Raw genomic sequence first — 19,172 nt, forward strand, 5'->3', positions numbered from 1 at the left:
AAATATTGGAAGGGGGTGTGTGAAACTGGAAAGATGGTTGATTCTTTGTATATGACGAATTGCCCAGAGGTTTCTAGCGTTATTGGAAGGTAGTGGACTCTCCTTCATTGGAGGCTTTTAAGCAGAGGTTTGATAAGGCCATCTGTCATGGATGCTTTAGTTGAGATTCCTGCATTTCAGGGGGTTGGACTAGATGACCCCCAGGATCCCTTCCAACTCTACATTGCTATGATATTGTGAAATGGACTGAAACAAGAGCTTGACTGACATTAATCTAAGAAAGCATATATTTGTTTATTTACATGTATATATTGGTTCCCCCCTGCTGTTAGCACAGTTTACTGCAAAATGATTAACAGTAGAATAAAACATGAATCAAAATGTGTGTTAGATGCATTTATGAGAACTTGACTATGCTCCTAGGTGAAAAATAGTAATAGTCATAAATTATCCTATGAAGTTTTAGAGTGCTAGATCTGATGCTTTTCAGCGTCGTCATTAATTATTTGCATGAGGCAGTTCCGTTATCCAAAATTATTTACTTGTGGATGATGCAGAACTCTGGAGGAATGCAAATACTTTTAAAACCCAAAGACATCACATTGGAGCATTTATTCCCTGCCAAGGCGTGAGTAGAAATAGATCACTGAATGCCACATTATTTGGAAGAGGCTGCATTGCTTACAAAACATTCCCTTCCCCCTCCCAAGAATACAACCATTTCATATCAGATTATTTCTTATGACTGCAAAGTTTCCAAGAAGTGACACCCTCCATTAAAATTAAAGCTCTGCTTTGAATGAATGCACATGTTGGGAGGAAGAATGCCCTTTGGCCTTATCATACTCTGTGGTGTATTATTGTTTTAGTTTGGCTGCTGATGGAGAAAGCAGCAGTTGCAATAAAGGGGTTTATATAAAGCTCCTGCTGCGAGTCTTTGGCAATACACGGGGAATGATGCAAGACACTATATTCCCTAGAGCAGGTACAATAATGAGCACCCGCCTGAGAGATTAATTGGAGCTTGAGGTGGTTGTAGGGCGGGGAGGCCATCATATAATGTGTCAGGATCACTCTGGCCTTCAGCTCGAGTGATCTGATGTGAAATAGTAGCAGCTGGCTGTAAATGTACGAAGTGCAAGTGAGCAGCAGGTGGCAATTCCTGCCTTGTTTGCCAGATCTTCACAGGAATATGTAAACTTGTGCAGCAAGGTCAGGAGCAAAAGCCGACTTTGCTGTTCCTACCCTAAGATAGATAGGCAAAGGTTTGCTCACAGCCAGCAGCGTTCACAAAGGAAGCTACATAATATATTACCGTGTTGTAAATATGCAGGGAAATTATGAAGTGCTTTCTGTGGAGCAGTTATCCAAAGGTAGTCACAGCAAGCATCCTACAACAGGAACTTCCTGCACAGATTGCTTCATTCCTGAAGGAAGGGTAGTTTTCTTAGCATTGTTGCAAGTAGCACATCTATCACATTTGAGAAAATGACAAGCCCAAGGAAGTCCAAGAGATATGCTCCAGTATCCTCTGAGATAATGGACACTGAGATGAAGAACATGTGAACATAGGAGAGCACAGGAAGTTGCCTCATGCTTAAGCTTACTGCCCATCTAGCTCAGTATTGTCTACTTTGACTGGCAGCAGCTCCGCAGGATCTCTAGCAGAAGTCTTTCGTATCACCTGCTGTCAGAACCGTTTTAACTCAAGATGCCAGCATGTGCTTTACCCAGAGGCGTACCCAGGGCCGTCTTACCTATAGGCGCCAGGGGTTCAGGGCAGTCGGAGCACCACGGCGGGCTCTTCTGCTTCGGGTGGCTCTGTGCCATGAGTTCAGGGGCCAACCAAGCCAGCGAGACGTTGAGGCAGCCTGCCAGCCAGCTCCGCCCTCCTGCGCACCTGGGACTGGGCAACCTGGAGGGGCGGATCTTTGCACTCCGGCGCCGCATATGCAAATTTGTGGATGTGCCCACATGAATTTTTATCAATTTCATTATGAAAATTCACTGTGGATATTCTTGAGTTACATGGTTGCAGTCGTCAAGGTTTCTGAATAAAAATTATCCTGCTAAAAAGATGTTCAATTTTCCCCTAGAATGGTCATTTTAATTAACATTACTTTTTAAAAGAAAATTGACCCGTTTTTAAAACCGATATTAAATATATATATATGTCTAATTTCTTTGGACTTAGTTTCTGTTTTTATTCAGTAAGAGTTGAAGCTGTAACATGCAGAAAAAAGGCTAATGAATCTCAGGCATTCTGGTTAACATAAGAAAAAGAGAGAGGTGGATATATCTAGACAACAAGGGCTGGGAATCTCAGGTTCTCGTTCTGGATGTGGCCCCAGCCCTCTCTATGCAGCTGCTATCCAGGCCACACTGCTCCCCATCCCTTCATCACACCTTCGTCCTTTGCTTTTTCTTAGTGGAAATACCTTTCTTAGTTGCCAGTGCCTTTTGAGTAGCTGGATAGAGAAACATGTGTATTCGGTATGTATATGTTGAAACCTCCGATAACGAGTGTTTCTGCAATGTAGCTCCTGTACAATGTTAAGAGTCACATCCATTACTCTGAGGACTTTTGCCTCTGGTCTAGCCTACTACAGTGGTACCTCAGTTCTCAAACGTAATCCATTCCGGAAGACCGTTGGACTTCTGAAACGTTCAAAAACCGAGGCGCAAAGGGCGGGCTGCAAGTTCAACGGAGAAAATTGAAAAACATGCAGCGGAAGCCATTCGACTTCCGAGGCATGTTCAAAAACAAAAGTATTTACTTCCGTGTTTTCAGCGTTGGAAAATCGAAATGTTCAGCTTGAAAACCGAGGTACCACTGTACCAGTATGTGAGTTCTGGAAAGTTCCTCATAAGGAACTGTGGCTCTTGTGCCAATTAAGTTCCACACCCCTGTTCTTCAACACATATACTGAGCAGTAAAATTAATGAAAACTCCATCTAGTTTGCTGTTTCTGTAAGCAGGGTTTCTTGTCCTCTGCTTATCTGAATTTGGAGGGGAGGGTTATTTTATGTAAATGATATGTATTCAAAACTTATGGGGGCGACAAGAGTGGTGTTTTTTTTTTTAAAAAAAAAAAGAAATAACCCAACAAAAATATTTGCTTTGATTTTTTTAAAAAAAGTAATCCTCTCTCATTCCATAGAATTAGGTGATGAATTGCTGAACCAAAATTAATGGAAATGTGTAAGAGCAAACTGATAGGAAAGGCCTTTGCTTTAACCAAATTATTTTAAAACACTCCAAAGAAGAGGTGGCTCTTCCTGATTCCCTTAAGTAGCACTTTGTGAGGAAAAAATAGGTGTTGGTAATGACTTATACTAAGAGTAAAAAGCAAAGGAAAAAGCAGAATCCTGTGGCAAATCAGAAGTAATCTCAGGGGCTCTCTATGTAACATTCTGCCCTGAAGATTATTGGAGGACATTTTTCACCTATATTGCAAAAGTTGCTGGCCTCTAATGCACCCCTCCTTCTCAACCATCCAGTGCGGTACTGAAGAGGTATAAGAAGCTGGGTGGTCTTGTCACATCTGACAGCCTTTTCTGATTGTGTAAAGGGTGTTAAAATGAGCCAGTCAATGGGAAATGGAAGAGTTGAACTTCATCATGCACATGAAATAAAGCTCTATACGTACCGAATGTTGATCTCAATTGTTTTTTTTTTAACACTCTGGATCTAACATTAGTCCAATGTCCAGTGTATTAATGTGTATAAATACTGTCAGTTCATGTGCTTTGTGTTGCATGGTAAAGAGAGGGTTTTAAAATGAAGTAAAAAAGATCTGTTTTTTCAGAGTTTGTTGCCTACACGGCTCTGTGGTCTTAGCTTAACATGCACGAAAAAAGAGGTGTCTTTCCCTCCTGCTAATGTACTAAAAACTAATAAATATTCACAATTGTGACCTGTTTTTTTTTAATTAAAATTAAATATTTATAATTCTGAGTGGCCGTAATCTTTCTTGGACCCCTCAATAGAAAACAGAATGTCTAACAGGCCACCCTTAGCAACAAAAATAAGGATAGAGATAAGAACCTATTAAATGTCATGTCTGTTATTAAGTTGTTGTTCTGTGTGACGTTTTGTGTCGTGTTATTTTGCTACCATGTGTGTGTTCCTAGGGTCTGCCAGGCTTTCCCACAGTTGCTGCTCTTCACAGTAATCAGATCCTGACTGTCAAGGTTTGTGGCTGACCTGTACCAGCTAGCCAGTCTTTCTGTATCAGCATAGAAGTGTCATGAATGCTTAGTTTGTTTTCGGAAGCCAGCTAGTCCACCCTACATACCGTAATTGTCATCACACGTGCTGCTTCAGTGCTGTTGTGCTATCCAGGTGTCAGTGGAACTACCTGACGTACAAGAGGGCACAAGGCTAAGATTACGTATGCTGGTATCTCTGCCAGCTTCCAGCCATGTGTGTTCTTAATGAGAATTTCCTTAGCAAGAACTGTATTGCAACTCTGCTTGTAAAGGGCACACAAGGATGCACAACGCGTCAAATGAATCTACGTCAAAACGCTAAGGGCAATAATGCAGTTTATTATGCATTCATGGTTTCACACTTGAGCACATGTTTTCATTTTTTTTTTCAAGTATTAAGCAGAAATGATTTAAGCTATCTATGGACGAGCAGACTCAGTATGTCATTTTAATGGCACCATTCTTCATGGCACAATATGCTGTTTGGAAAGTCTGGCTAAATGCTGAACTGGTGCTTTGTCTCTAGGAATCTTTGCTTGTGAAGCATAATAAAGGTGTTCAGTGTAGTTCTAAATCTTGGCCAAAAAAGAATAAAAACCATAGTTGCAAGAGAAGTTTAAGAGTAAGCTTGACTTGCATTAACTTTGCATTCATTAGGTGACAATGTAATGAATAGACTATTTCCTGCTCTCTCTCTCTCTCTCTTTAGATTAGTGCTGCAATTCCTTTAAAAGAAAGCATAGATTCCTTTATCGGACACAAGCACCAGTTGATTATTATATTTGCTATTGCAAGTCTAATGTATATATTTCTATTTCTTTCTTGGGGCCTTCTGATGTCTATTCTCCAATTCTTTCACCTCTGAACTTCAACCTTTGACCTCACCTGCCTGATCAGATGGTGTTTCCTAAAATCAATCATGGGTTTCTCTCTGCTGATCAGCAGCTCATTAAACGCCGCCTCATTAAGGTAGTGCTTAATCTCTCTCTGCACCTTTTGCCATGCTTTTGCTTGCTGCTGATTGCTGAATTGTAAATATTGCTGAACCACATAGTTCATAATGAAATGGTATTTATTTATTTATTTGCAAGGGGCTAGAAGACACTGCATGGAGCTTTGCCGTAAACCACATAATTAATTTTACCAACTATTTTCTGCTAGCTTTTTACTGGAAACTGGACAGAACTTAGTATTTTTGAAGAGGAATCATTGTGATTTAACGGTTCGTTGCCCAACTAGATTAAATTATTGCAATGTGGATATATTGAAGCTGTAAATGTTGTTTCTTAATTGTCGCTATAAAATGGCTGCTAAAGAGAGATTAAATATTATTGCTATTTGATTTATAGCATGAAAAGTACTGTACAGCTTTTCAACAAGGCAGTTATATTTCAGAGCCTGCTTAGAGCTCAGTCAGTGTCGCTTGCTGGGTCTCATGAACCAGTTTTGTAAGCTGCCCATAAAAGGTTTATGGCCTCCACACAAGTCTAATCACTCAGTCTTTAAAATGAACATACCGGCCAAGTAACTCCCCCCCCCCCGCAGAAATCATGGGCGAACCCAAGAGAGGGCAGGGAGGGGCAGCTGCCCCCCCATAAATAAAAATATATAGCAAACTGAGGTTCTGCCTCCCTGCCCCCCTAACAAAAAATCCTTCCCAAAACAAAATAGCACCTTAGAGACCAACTAAGTTTGTTCTTGGTGTGAGCTTTCGTGTGCATGCACACTTCTTCTACGCCCATGGCAGAAATGTATCGTTAGAATTTTGCAAGTTTGTGTTAAACATTCCTGCATAGTGTCCTAATGCAGAAAACAAACTTCACAAACTGAAGTCATCCTAATATAGGTAGTCAGTGTGCAATCCCCTAGGCCTGCATGTGTAATGAGGCACCATGCGCATGGTTATAGGCTGCACTAGTTGTTGTTGTTTTAGGGCTATGAGTCTTTGTATCCAGAACCTTAGGTTAAAGTCCCAGTTCAGACAGCTGACACTAGCATCTTTCAAAGCATACGGTATTCTACAGCAGCCTCACTTAGAGTACATTGCAGTAAGCCAAGCAGGAAGCTTGTGAAAACACAGATAACTGAAGCCAAATCCTTGTCTGAGAGGATCAGCCACAGCCAGCTTACTAGCATATGTTGGCTATGGTCCTGGTCTCTGCTCCCACCTGAGAATCCATCAGTAGTGCCAATAAGTTCTTTGAGGTTGAGAGGTTAGACTCCAGTTCCCTTTCCTCCACACACAGGTGTTGTGCTGTCAAATATGACAGCACCAACCATCTTGATGGTTCTGCACACAGCTGGATCGAGATCCTTGTTTAACATATACTTTGAGTTCTTTTGCCCCTTCACGAACTCTTCCCTTGAATATCGCCTCTCTCTCTCTCTCTCTCTTACTGTGTTTTGTGCAATTGAGAGCTTATCTGCTAAGATTCTAAAACTGTCTACTAATAATGATTTTACTGACTGGTGTTCAGGGTGACCAAGGACAAGCTGGACCCCCGGGGCCTCCGGGGCCTCCTGGACCAAGGGGTCCTCCTGGAGATACTGGCAAAGATGGCCCTCGCGGAATGCCTGGCTTACCGGTGAGTCAGCCATCCATGTGTGTTAATATCATAGACACAGAAAGGCTTCTTATAGCTGAGAAGTATTCATTATCCATGTTTTGTGAGTGTATTTATAGATGCACATTGGGGATGTATGATGCTACTTGCAGATACAGTGTGACTAGGCACTGTAATATAATAATGATGATGATGATGATGATGATGATGTTTAAATTTTTTAATTATTGTTTTGTCGGTTTTTTTTAGCAATCTTGTTTTTTTCTTTTCTGTAAGTCGCCTAGAGTCCCATCAGAGGAAAAGGCAGGGTATAAGTAATAAGGTCAGAAATAATGCTCAAATGCCCTAGCCTTCTATCTTCAATACAGATCTTTCCAAATAATTTTAGATAGCTGGCTGTCATTCACTTTATAGAACTGTTATGTGGCTGTATTGCACTCATAGCAAAAGCATTTCTGCAGAACCTTCATTCTGAATAACCTTTAAAAAGCAAAGGGATTGCATTTGATTTTATAGGTGCTTCTTCAGTGATAGTTAACATTAAGAGAAGATAAACAAATAGTCTTTAATTATTAATGTATGGGTGTTTGGTTTCTTATTGAGTAAGGAAGCATTTTTATTTACTTTTAGACCAGGGTGACTATTACAATATGTGGCCTTCCAGATGTTGCTGGACTCTCAACTCCCATCAATGATGATAGTGGTAGTTTAGCACCACCTGGGAAGCAGCCCCTCATTTAAGCATTTATAATTTGTTCTTATTTCACCTAACTCATTTTCAAAACATTGACAGATTTGTCTTCCAGAGGACGATGACTATTGACTGAAATCAAAGCAACTTATAATCCCTGGCCTGATACGTACTTGATCAACTCTTCAATCTGATTCTATGTCTAACATTAGAACTGCCCTATAACACTTAAAAAATATTGTTACACCCCACCCAGATAATTAAAAAGCATATCCTCTTAGAACACTGCCCGATCTGTGGCACGTAGAATCTGGTCACATTTCTGTGAGCACCAGCAGCCAGGAAATTGTGGTAAGCAAGGCATAGCAGGTGCTCTTCAAATTGTCACAAATTCGTCAACAGGTATTTCACTGTAATATAACACAGAGAAAGTTGGCATTAAAAGAACATAGGAAGAGCCCTGCTCCATTCAATTGCCAATTCAGTGCTTTATGGAAGCCCCAAAGCAGACACAGAGATGGTTTTATGCAAACCATTTTGCAATGTGCTGATTAAGCAGTGTATAAATCCTGTTAAAAAGAAGAAGAAGATTCCCTGTTGTTGGTCCACAGCATGGAAATTAGTGTTGTGGTTGTCAAGTTGTTTCATCAGCGCAAGCATTACAGCTTGCCAGACAGAAAAATATTCCCATTCCCTCCCCCATGCACCGTTCTGGAGGTTCTCCCAACCCAGTTTTGGGGGGCATGTGGTGGGAGAAGAAAGCCCAGGTGCACAGGAGGAAGTTCTTGTGCAGGGCTTCCACTGAGAGGACTGGTTTGATGAATCCCATCCAGAATCTCCATACGGCTTTCATCACTAATGGCCATTGATAGACATATCCTCCATAACTTTGTCTATTCCAATCCCCTTTTAAAAGCCATCTAGACTTTTCAGACGCAGGATGCACTTTTAACCCAAGCATGTACTTGAGGACACATTCCTTAGTCTTTTACCATATATTTGTATGGTTGTAGTGCTCCTGTTACGGCCCACCTTGGATCAGGCTGTGATCCTGACCCACCAGTTTCAGATCAGTGATCTAGACTACTTGCCATCTCGTAGCAGTTAACTCTATGATTTATTAAAGCACAAACTGAATGTAAACAATGGCATTGATATTGATAACATTTTGTGTTAAAGGGAGAGCCAGGAAAGCCAGGTGAACAAGGCTTGTTGGTAAGTCCTCATTTCTTTAACTGATAAGAACAACCTGCAAGAAGTCTTATAGTTTCCTTTCTCTAATCATTTCCTTTTGCTGCAAGATATATGGTATGCCACTCATGAAGCCAATGGGAGTTGCAAAGTAAATCATCTGGCAAAGTCAAGAAAGAACTGACAGAGATCTCTATACACGAGTTTCCACAAACATGAGAAAAAGTTGGAACTTGTAGATTTTTTGCTTTCTTTTGGAAAGGGTATATCTTACAGCATTAACACTCATTGTTAGAAAAAAACTAATCCCAAATTATATTCTCTTCAAAATCTTAATGCCATTCACAAGGCCCTAATCATTAAAGAGTTTTCTCTTGTCCTGCCATTTAGATAGGCCTGGAAGAAAACATAGCAGTTGATAGCAATTCTGAATATTAATGGATATCTTCAAATTGCGACATATCAGATATTTCACTGTATTATTACAAAGAGACACCTGATATTTAAGAAAATGAGAAGAACCCTTCTGGGTGTGACTATCTACCTCTACCTCAAGCATCCTCAAACTCAGCCATCCAGATGTTTTAGGACTACAACTCCCATCATCCCTAGCTAACAGGACTAGTGGTCAGGGATGATGGGTATTGTAGTCCCAAAACATCTGGAGGGCCGAGTTTGGGGATGCTTGATCTACCTAGAAGAACCATCCTGCTTCTTACAATGGCCAACTTGGGCTTGAAATAGTGACCAAGCAATATCTGGGTTTCTAATTATGACTATCATTTCTTATAGACATTTCAGGTTGAGAAAACCATGGTAAAGTACTGCATCAAAACCAATCCAAAGCTACAGTGAAACACTAGCTCTGCTTTCTGCCTAACCAGAGACCCATGAGCTTTGCTTAAGAAGCTTTATGTTTTCAGAAATGAGAAGCAGCTATTAGTTCTTTATCTCAGAATTTTAGATGTGCAACATGATACCTGGAATACATAGCAGAGACTTTATTCAGCCTGCAATATCCATATTGGGCCTGGGTCTACCTTATGGTTACAACATCCAATATAGTTTTTGTACTCCCACCCCAACCCCCCTGCTTTTTGCATAATTTTGCCTGATGAAGAGTTCTGCAGAACTCAAAAGCTCGCCAGTGTTAAATTTTGTGATATTTTGATGGAGTCTAATGAAGTGAATTTTGGAGGGTTTTTTTCCTTATTGACCAACACAGTTGCTTTTAAAATCTGTCTGTCTGTCTGTCTGTCTGTCTGTCTACAACAACATATCCTGACAGACCTCCCTGTCTTGTCTTTACTTAAATGTTTGTTGTTCAAAACCGCAGGTTATTCATATTCACTCTGCTATTTAGCTATCCAGTTATCTCCTTTGGTATATTAATAGCTATAATTCCATTGTTCTCTCTGGGAGCTTATTGAAAGGTGGGGCAGGGGAGAGAGAGAGAGAGAGAAAGAAAGAGAGAGAGTCATAAATAGATCATGAACAGGTCATCTGCAAAGGCTTTATAGCTTGGAGGGCCAAGCCTCCCTTACTCCCAATGGCATGGGAGAAATCCCTCCAAGGAACAAGGCTGCTGTTTGGCTCAACTCAATGAGCTGAAAGTTCACAGGGTAAGGAGCACTTGTCAGTATGAATAAATTCTGAAGTGTATTTTTGTGGGAGGTTTTAATTACAATTGGCATATCCATGCACAAATGCTGGAGGCGGACACTTTGCTGGAAAAAAGTGATATAATGCATGATTCATATAATACAAGAACTCAGCAATATTTGGAAGTACATGAGCATACGTACACAAGACCCTAGTGATACTTTAAAGTTCAGTGTAAAACTACTATCACTTATTAAAATCCTTAACTTTAAAGGGCATATTTCGTTCCAGGCTCAAACATTATAATTATAATACATTACAATGATTGCTATTTATTTACCAGTATATTCAACCATTTTCTGCAGAGAGCTCAAAGTTGTGTACATAGTTCTCCCCTACCTTATTTAATCCCCAGAACAATGGCAAAGAGGCAGTAACTGGTTCACAATCACCCAGTAAGCTTCATGGGTGAGTGGGGATTTGAACCCTGGTCTCCCAGGTCCTAGTCCAACACTCTAATCACTGTGACACTCTGTACTTGTACACGATGCTTGCATATCATGTATAATACTGGTAAATTATTCCTGGTTTGGTAAAGCAGTGGAAAGTGCATGAGAAATCAGCAAGGTGTATTCTATTCTGTGGTAGGAGAGGAGGGAGAGACAGCACAGTGGTTGCCTTTAACAGCCATCTGGCCTTTTGCAGCTAGCTTGTAACTAGAGTGACAAGGCTTAATGAAAGATGAAGGCCTAGTCATGCTAACCCCCTCCCTGCTTCAGATTAGTTCTTGTAGAGGTATGGCCTAAAACGAAGACAGCGGTAGACTTATGACAATCAACCTCTGCTCTGCCACGAGAGTGGAGTTTGGTCCAGGTTGTGCTAGAGCGGCATGGCCTTGGCCAAGAATTGGAAACTTGCAGTCCACTAGATGTTGTTGAACTGCAGTTCCCATCTTCAACCATGACCATTGGCCATGGTGACTGTAACTAATGGGAGTTGAAGTCCAACAACATCTGGAGATCTACAGGCTTAGTGGGTGATTTGCTTTGAGGCAGTTGGTGAGGAGCGAAGGAAGACAGAAGTCTGCTAGTAGAACTTCCCTAATCCTTTTGTAAGGGTTTCAAAATATGGGACAAATTATAGAAGTCAGTTAGGTTTTCTTGAAACTTGGATTTAAATCCCCAGCAAGTCAATTTATAGAATTATTTATTTATTTATTTATATGTTATTAACTACCAGAACCCCCCAAGTTCCTTACGCAATGATGATTGTGGCTGGAGAGTAAACACGTCTTCCAAAATCATTCATTACATGGGTAAATCATGCGTTGAATGCCTTTTTTCCATGCCTAGTGTTATCATGCTGGTAAAATGTCTACTTTTCCCTCAGGTTTTAGTTCCTCATATTTATAGCTTAAATCTTGACAAGCTATTTTGTACTAGGGAAATATGTCCTTGACAAAATGTTGTCATGTTATCATCTGTCAAATGTATAATATGGGACTCAGCTATACAGCTGCAAATAAAACGTTTCAAGTGTGTTTTAAGTGCAATATACAATGTGACACTGGATGGCAATGGTGAGCCTTATGGAAAATTCAATGTATTTTTTTTTAAAAAAACACTTTTTAAAAAGCTTTTTCAGAACAGTTTTTATATGTGTGTAGATTCAAACATGGAAAATTGAAACTAGCTTTTACCAGGTATTGGGTATAGAAAATGCTCTCCAACAGTGGCAGATTTATTGGTATCAGAAGAACCAGGAATTGGGTGGAATGTAAAAAGTTAACATGGATGTAAGCAGGAGTTGGAATTTTGTGGCTTGTAGTTAATGCTAAATAGAGGAGAAAAAACATCCATTATACATTTCTACTACAGAGTTTTGCACTTACTTGATGTGAAAAACATTGGCTGATTTTGACCCAGCATAGGAACAATTACACAATGGGGCATTTTAATTGGTCATTTAAAGCTAAATTGGCTGCATTATTATGCTAATTGAATTACTGTTGTTGTTGTTTTGCTTTCCAGGGGCCTCAGGGGCCTCCAGGACAAAAGGTATAGTATAAACGATGCTGTGAAATTCCTACTGCCAAATTTCATGCTGTCCGAATGAGGAGCACTAGCTACTATATCCCACACTTGAAGCAGTTAGTTTAGTCTGTTTCAAGCACTGTTTCCCCAAAATACATAGCTTGAGATTCATCAATCCTCCGCCCCTCTGCATGGGAAGGAGCTTGAGCAATGCCAAGCAAGACTTGTTTTCGATTCATCTGCTGAACTCCCATGTTACAGAAGTTACTACAGTTTTCTTCTTCAGCACCGGTAAACTGATGAAACCAAACTTAAAACATTGTGGGAGATACAGCTAGAGTTTCAAATGAGAGGCATGGTGTTATTCAAATAGATCACTGCCATATGACACACACCCTGAAAAAATTCCAAACGAAACAAAGGATTCTAGGTGTCGCTGATAAATGGTGCTTGGTGGCTGGCCAGTGTCTTCCTATTTCTATAGTAACCTGAGAGCTCACTTCCTGTGAATGCTTCCGATATTACTTACACTCATCAGGGTTTACGGCTACAGTTTGATAGAGTGAACCTGCGATTTATGGACTGCAGCATTGAACCAATACTAAATATATCAAGACTAAAAACAGTTTAAATGGGTTTTTGCATTTAACCCAGCCCCCCCAAATCAACTCATGGCAAATTGTTTTAAAAGCTATCTTTAAAAGTTAATGTATTATAGTAGGTGTTTCATAAAACTTAAATGTTTAGGAAGAAGCTGAAGAAAGCTGAAATGAAAAATTAGTAGCATTGCAGGTGGGGGGGAAAGCATGAATCTTCTGTTTCAAAGTCGCAGACATAATTTTCTTTTCTAACATCACCATCCTTACAAAATTAAGTAACACATTGCTAGTATGATACTAGTAAGTAGGGTTGCAATGAACATGGAGTGGTTAGCAGTAACGGCAGACAATAAAGCTGCTCTAATCTGTTTATCACCACTTTAGAGTTACATCAAGAGACCCGGGAGATCTATAGCTACAGATCCCATTTTGAAAACATTTTCCCCATACACATTCTATATTCCTGGAAGGAAACTAGAAGACAAGCAGATACTATATGAGTATCCAATACTTTGGCATTTACGCCTCTCACTATATTATGTCTTCTATTGTTAAATTTCAGTAATGCTCGATAATGGCCATTTCATTCATTGTTGACATTCCCAGCCTTTTTTCATGTGACAGTAGCCCTAAGGATATGCTGCCAAATCTGTTAGAGTATCTTCAAGGTTAGGGGCAACTTCATTCCAACACGGACAGGTTGAAATCCAACCTAGTGCTTCTGATTCGCATCTGCTGGGAGCCTATGATCAATGGCAATTCTTGCTGTCTCTCCCTTTTGTTATGTTATTACATAGAGAATATTGGAAAGTATTGTTTATTTCTATAACCTTCTTCACAAATAAGGCTTAGGCATAGGGTACAGAAAGATTTTTGGGACCCAGGTGGCGCTGTGGGTTAAACCACAGAGTCTAGGGCTTGCTGATCAGAAGGTCGGCGGTTTGAATCCCTGCGACGGGGTGAGCTCCCGTTGCTCGGTCCCAGCTCCTGCCCACCTAGCAGTTCGAAAGCACGTCAAAGTGCAAGTAGATAAATAGGGACCGCTCCGACGGGAAGGTAAACGGCGTTTCCGTGTGTTGCTCTGGTTCACCAGAAGCGGCTTTGTCATGCTGGCCACATGACCCAGAAGCTGTCTGCAGACAAACGCTGGCTGCCTCGGCCTATGGAGTGTTGATGAGCGCTGCAACCCCAGAGTCGGACACGACTGGACCTGATGGTCAGGGGTCCCTTTACCTTTTACAGAAAGATTTTATCCTGCATTGTACCAGCTACAACAGTTGTTCCGATAACTAAGTTGGATCTTTAAGGAAGTAAAGTACCCAAATGAGCTTAAGAAGTTAGTAACCAATAAATGTAACTTAATCTTATTAAATCCCCATTGGGTATTCCTAGCAGCAACACCTTTATCCTACGGTCTTGCTTCTTATCATTTTAGTACCTCACAAATACCTTCCACTAGAGGTAAGTCTTCTAACTTAGAACTGAACCAGAAACAAAAGGGGAATCTAATTGCCAGGGGTTCCTAAAATGTTTGCAACAAGTCCTGGCTAATTGTTGTCATGGGCAACTTTTCCATCTGTTCTTCTTTCCTTTTCTACAAGCAGGCCTTTTGAACAGATGTTTAATCACATATAGCACACAATCTGAAGAATTATTCAGAAATGAAAGATAAATTGGTGGTTTTGATTTATTTATTTTTCTAAAACTTACTGATGTGCTGGTGTACACTGCACGGCTGTTTTGTTCAAATTTCAAGCTGTCATTGAAAATGCATAAAGGCCAACATACAAATTATTCCAGAAAGGCAGAAGGACATCTAACTAATAGCAAATTGTACTATAGCTGGTTTTTAAATATAAATATATTATTATTTAAAGTAAAACCACTTTCAATGCTGGGCTCCATTTCTGATTTAATTTACCCACTGATTGAGGGCGATAAAACTGATGCCGTTATGAAGGATCAGGATATTTTCACAATTTCATGTGTAATTATTTCGAATTATATCTTTAAGGCATTGATGATATACCAGGTGGATCATAGTAACATTGTTCCTATAATTGCACATGCTAGATGTTAGGGGTTACTCTTCAAAATAGGTACTACTGAAGCATAAGTGTTTAATTTTTAGTGTTCTGTACAAGTGTCAAAGGATGTACAAATATCATTCTGTTAATTGAAAACTGTGTTTAAGAAAAGTTAGGAAGTTCTTGAGTAATAAAATTCTGAATTCATTATATAACTAGAAGAGCTTTATTGAATATATAAATAGAGGTGCTATCCTCCACAAATCCATGGGCTTATGTAGGATGATATATTTAGAAAACATTGATTGGTGAATATTTAAAAGGTAAAGGGACCCCTGACCATCAGGTCCAGTCGTGTCCGACTCTGGGGTTGCGGCGCTCATCTCGCTCTATAGGCCGAGGGAGCCGGCATTTGTCCGCAGACAGCTTCCAGGTCATGTGGCCAGCATGACTAAGCCGCTTCTGGCGAACCAGAGCAGCGCACGGAAAAGCCGTTTACCTTCCTGCTGGAGCGGTCCCTATTTATCTACTTGCACTTTGACATGCTTTCGAACTGCTAGGTGGGCAGGAGCTGGGACCGAGCAATGGGAGCTCACCCCGTGGCAGGGATTCGAACCGCTGACCTTCTGATCTGCAAGCCCTAGGCTCTGTGGTTTAACCCACAGCGCCACCTGGGTCCCTGGTGAATATTTATCCACCTTCTATTTTGTTTTTGGTGTGGGCCTCAAGGAAGCTGCATGTTTTGTTGTGGGCCTCAAGGATATGTTTTGTGTGTTCTAAATATGAGTTGATTGTCTATTTTTTGGTTGGTTACACTTTACTGGTTATACTTTTTCTGCTGCTGCTCCATAATAATACTAGTAGTAGTAGTAGTAGTAGTAGTAGTAATGGCTTTTGTAATTTTTTTGAAAAAGATTCTCGCACACACAAGCTTGAAAATGTGACAGTTAACCAAGTGTAATTTTGAATCAAAATAACAATTATACAAAAATAAGTCATATTTCAGAAGAGTAGTGTCCAAGTTTACAGAACAAGGCCACTGAAAGTTCAGTGGGTTAATTAAACTCCTCAGTTATAATAACATATGGAACTAAAGCACTGCATTTACACTGAGGTATCTCACGAGGAGTGTGATCTATTTTTCTGAATCCATATATGTGCTTCTCTTCAGGGTTCCTTTGGTGCACCTGGTATCCCAGGAATGGATGGACAACAGGTGAGTCCCACACAGTTTTCTACCCTTGTTTTTTGTTTGTAGTAGCAAAAAATATTATTTTTGCAAATTCAGTTAATCAAGGCATACATTTTTCTAATTAAAAAAAAAGCAAGTGGCCAATAAAGTAAATAATAAAGTAAGTCATGGGCCCAGTGAATTTATTGGATAGGAAATACACATTGTAAACATTGTGGCAAACCACCCCTACACAATCAACAATGCGTAACAAAAATGGCTGCAATCCAACACATTGTTTCCACGCATACAAATCTAACTGAAATGAATGGGGCTTAAGAAGTGAAATGGCACTCTGGGATTTTTGCCTTTTTTGATGACAGAGAGATTGCAGAGGAATCTGTCGAGATAAGAAACATATGAAGAAAATAAAAATTCATCCTGGAAAGAAGGAGAAAAACGCAAATGAATGCATTTGGCAATACGTAAGCTGGAGATGATCTAAAATAAAGCTAAATGGGAAAGGAAGTAATCGTGGCATAGATTGCCCATAACATGCGTTCAGTAGTTCAAATCTTTCAGTTCCATCATCAAATTGGGTCACAGTTCACCGTGACTGGCAGCCTGCATTCAGTTTCTTACTAAAACAACAGGAGTTTTTCACATCAGCACTATAGACTGTTGGCAAAGCTGGTTATACATAATGTCTAGCCTGAAACTTGAAAAATACTGTGCATCTATTGTTCTCATAAACATTAACTTTTATATCAAACTCGTTTTAAAAATTATGTGACAGCCACAATGTAATGGAGTCATTGCATTTATACAAGAGTAAGTCATCGCACACAACAGTACGAGTACATAAAACTTTGTGCCCAAATTATAACAGTAACCACATTGTTTGTATGTGATTTGCAGTGTTAGAATTTACAACTAATGGTGTGTGGCTCTTGGCTAATAAGGAGTAAATATTTTAATGACCTGTAATTTAGGTATTAACAAATAATAAGCCTCTTATTGCTACACTATTGGGGACAGTAGGGCTTTTAGAAAGCATTGTGTTTATCAAATTAGGGGTGGGGGATTTTCCTATACAGTAGCTTATGAACAAATATCTGTTTGTATCTACATTTTCAGCCATGGGTGCTGGTGAAAATTGCCTTCCTTTCCAGGATGCAATGGCTAAAACAGCATGTCTTATACCTGCAATTGCTAGAAACTTGGAACTCAGTCATGGTAACTCATACATATCATGGTGGCAGAGGTCCACCCAGTGCATGGGTCCAGAAATTGCAGAAACGGTGGGAATGGGATGGCACATTTTCTGTGATGTTCCTGTGTTGAATGCCTCAATGCTGAGTTTGAGGCTGCTACAGGATAACAAACTACATTTTGCAAAGTCTCTCAGCCTGATCTGAAAACTCACATAGTATTTCCCTCAAGGCCTAAGTGACCCATCTGAACTGCAGTCCAAGTGGTTTATCTCTTAGATGGCAACAAGGGATGGAGGAATTGCTCAATTTAACTGTGTCTCAGTTTCTCATTTTTCCAATCTTAAGTTCTGATCTCAACATTTCCACATCATTTTGCAATTTATTTATTTTTATTTTTTTAAAAAAAGTTCTCATAAAAATTCACCAGCATTTTAGTGTGGTTTTCACAAATATACACATTTTGTATGCAGTTTTGCCTAAAGTACAGTATATTATTTTCCCTGAATATGTGCATATGTACACAGTTTACCCTAGGTTTTTTTTTAGGTTTTTTTTAAAAACATATTTGCTTGGCTAGAGAACTTCATTGCAAATTAGGAAAACTGCAAATATCAAAGGATGGCTTTGTTTCAGTTTATGGATTGTTTTGAGAAGTGCAAAGTATGTTTTAGTATGTTTGCATTTAAATGTGAACTGAATCAAATTTATTTCCTCTCCATCCTTAGCAGTGACACAGTTGTAATAATTTTGGGATTTTTTTAGAAGTTTGACAGCTCCTAATAGAATGTGTGCTCCTTCCTTTAGCAGCATTTTTTTCTAAAGCCAGCTTCCTCTTTAAAAAAAAAAAAAAGTTTGGCTAGTATCAAAGTGCTGAACAAAGTATTCCATATGCTTATATACATTTTTACAGTACTATTTTTCTAGAAAAAGGGGTGCTAGAACTCACCATAAACACCTCCCTCGTTCTCTTAGAAGGGCAATGGCGCCCACCTGAGAAGTGCCAGAACTGAGTTCCGGCAAGTTCTAGCTGAAGAATGCATTTTTCATCTTCCCCTTTCAGTGGCTGAAAAAAAAAAAAACCTTTGACTCTATCCTCCTCAGTGGCATAGCGAGGGCAGGGCATAGGGGGCGGGGTGCCCTGGGTTCCAGCCTGGGGAGGGTGACACTCTGCGCCACCACCACCCCACGAGTGCGACTCCCAAGCCGCCACCCAGCAGCCCTTCCATGCGAGCAGCCGCCGCATGGAAGGGGTGCCAGGCGGCGGCTTGGGAGTCCAGGCGGACTGCGCATATCCACAGCATATGCTACAGAGCGAGGCCCCGCCTCGGGGGGGGGGGTGCCACTTGGCTGTAAAGGGGGAGTGGGGGTGAAGGGACCACGGAGTCGGGCTTTAGGGGAAATGCCCCAACCGGGATGTTTACATGCGGCGGCAAAGTCCGTGATGAGCGTCTCTGTTCTACCTGTCATTAAGGAGTTGCTAAGAAACCAGAAGCTGTGAGTAATTAACTGACTCTTTGTATTCCGGGAAAGCTCTGGGATTAAGAAGAAGAAAGGCAGCCCGCCTCTCTCCCTTCGGGTGGTGAAAGAAATTAACTCTTTAAGTGACTGCTGTTACAACAATCAATAGAAAGTATTTGGAATTTGAGAACTGAGTCTGTTGAGATCTCCTTTTGGGGGTTAACTGAGGAAAAAATATCTCCATTTGAAGTTTTGGTCTTTATACTCCGGGATCGGAAGAAATGGCGGCGATTTGGACTTGCGTAGGAAAAAATTGAGACAAAGGAAGGAAAAGACAGGAAACGTAACTTGATACCCACCTCCCCCCCCCCCCCGAAGATGTTGGGCTTCGCGCTTACGTTGGCATTGAA

At 40.4% G+C, this 19,172-nt stretch overlaps 1 protein-coding gene across 26 annotated transcripts in view; it reads left to right on the top strand.

The window, feature by feature from the left end:
* The window catches only part of COL25A1 (collagen type XXV alpha 1 chain), a 269,680-nt gene that overhangs the window by 188,209 nt on the left and 62,299 nt on the right, over nt 1-19,172 (top strand). For 23 of the 26 annotated variants that reach the window (XM_033160230.1, XM_033160237.1, XM_033160234.1 and 20 more), the window contains 5 exons: nt 5,110-5,181; nt 6,690-6,797; nt 8,647-8,682; nt 12,291-12,317; nt 16,091-16,135. In XM_033160230.1, the coding sequence (XP_033016121.1) occupies nt 5,110-5,181; nt 6,690-6,797; nt 8,647-8,682; nt 12,291-12,317; nt 16,091-16,135 (288 nt within the window). Of the gene's footprint in view, nt 1-4,134; nt 4,195-5,109; nt 5,182-6,689; nt 6,798-8,646; nt 8,683-12,290; nt 12,318-16,090; nt 16,136-19,172 lie in introns of all 26 variants that reach the window. The other 3 variants (XM_033160248.1, XM_033160223.1, XM_033160236.1) reach the window with 1 other exon arrangement.

Source organism: Lacerta agilis, chromosome 9 (assembly GCF_009819535.1).
Source record: "Lacerta agilis isolate rLacAgi1 chromosome 9, rLacAgi1.pri, whole genome shotgun sequence".
Taxonomy (NCBI): Eukaryota; Metazoa; Chordata; class Lepidosauria; order Squamata; family Lacertidae; genus Lacerta; species Lacerta agilis.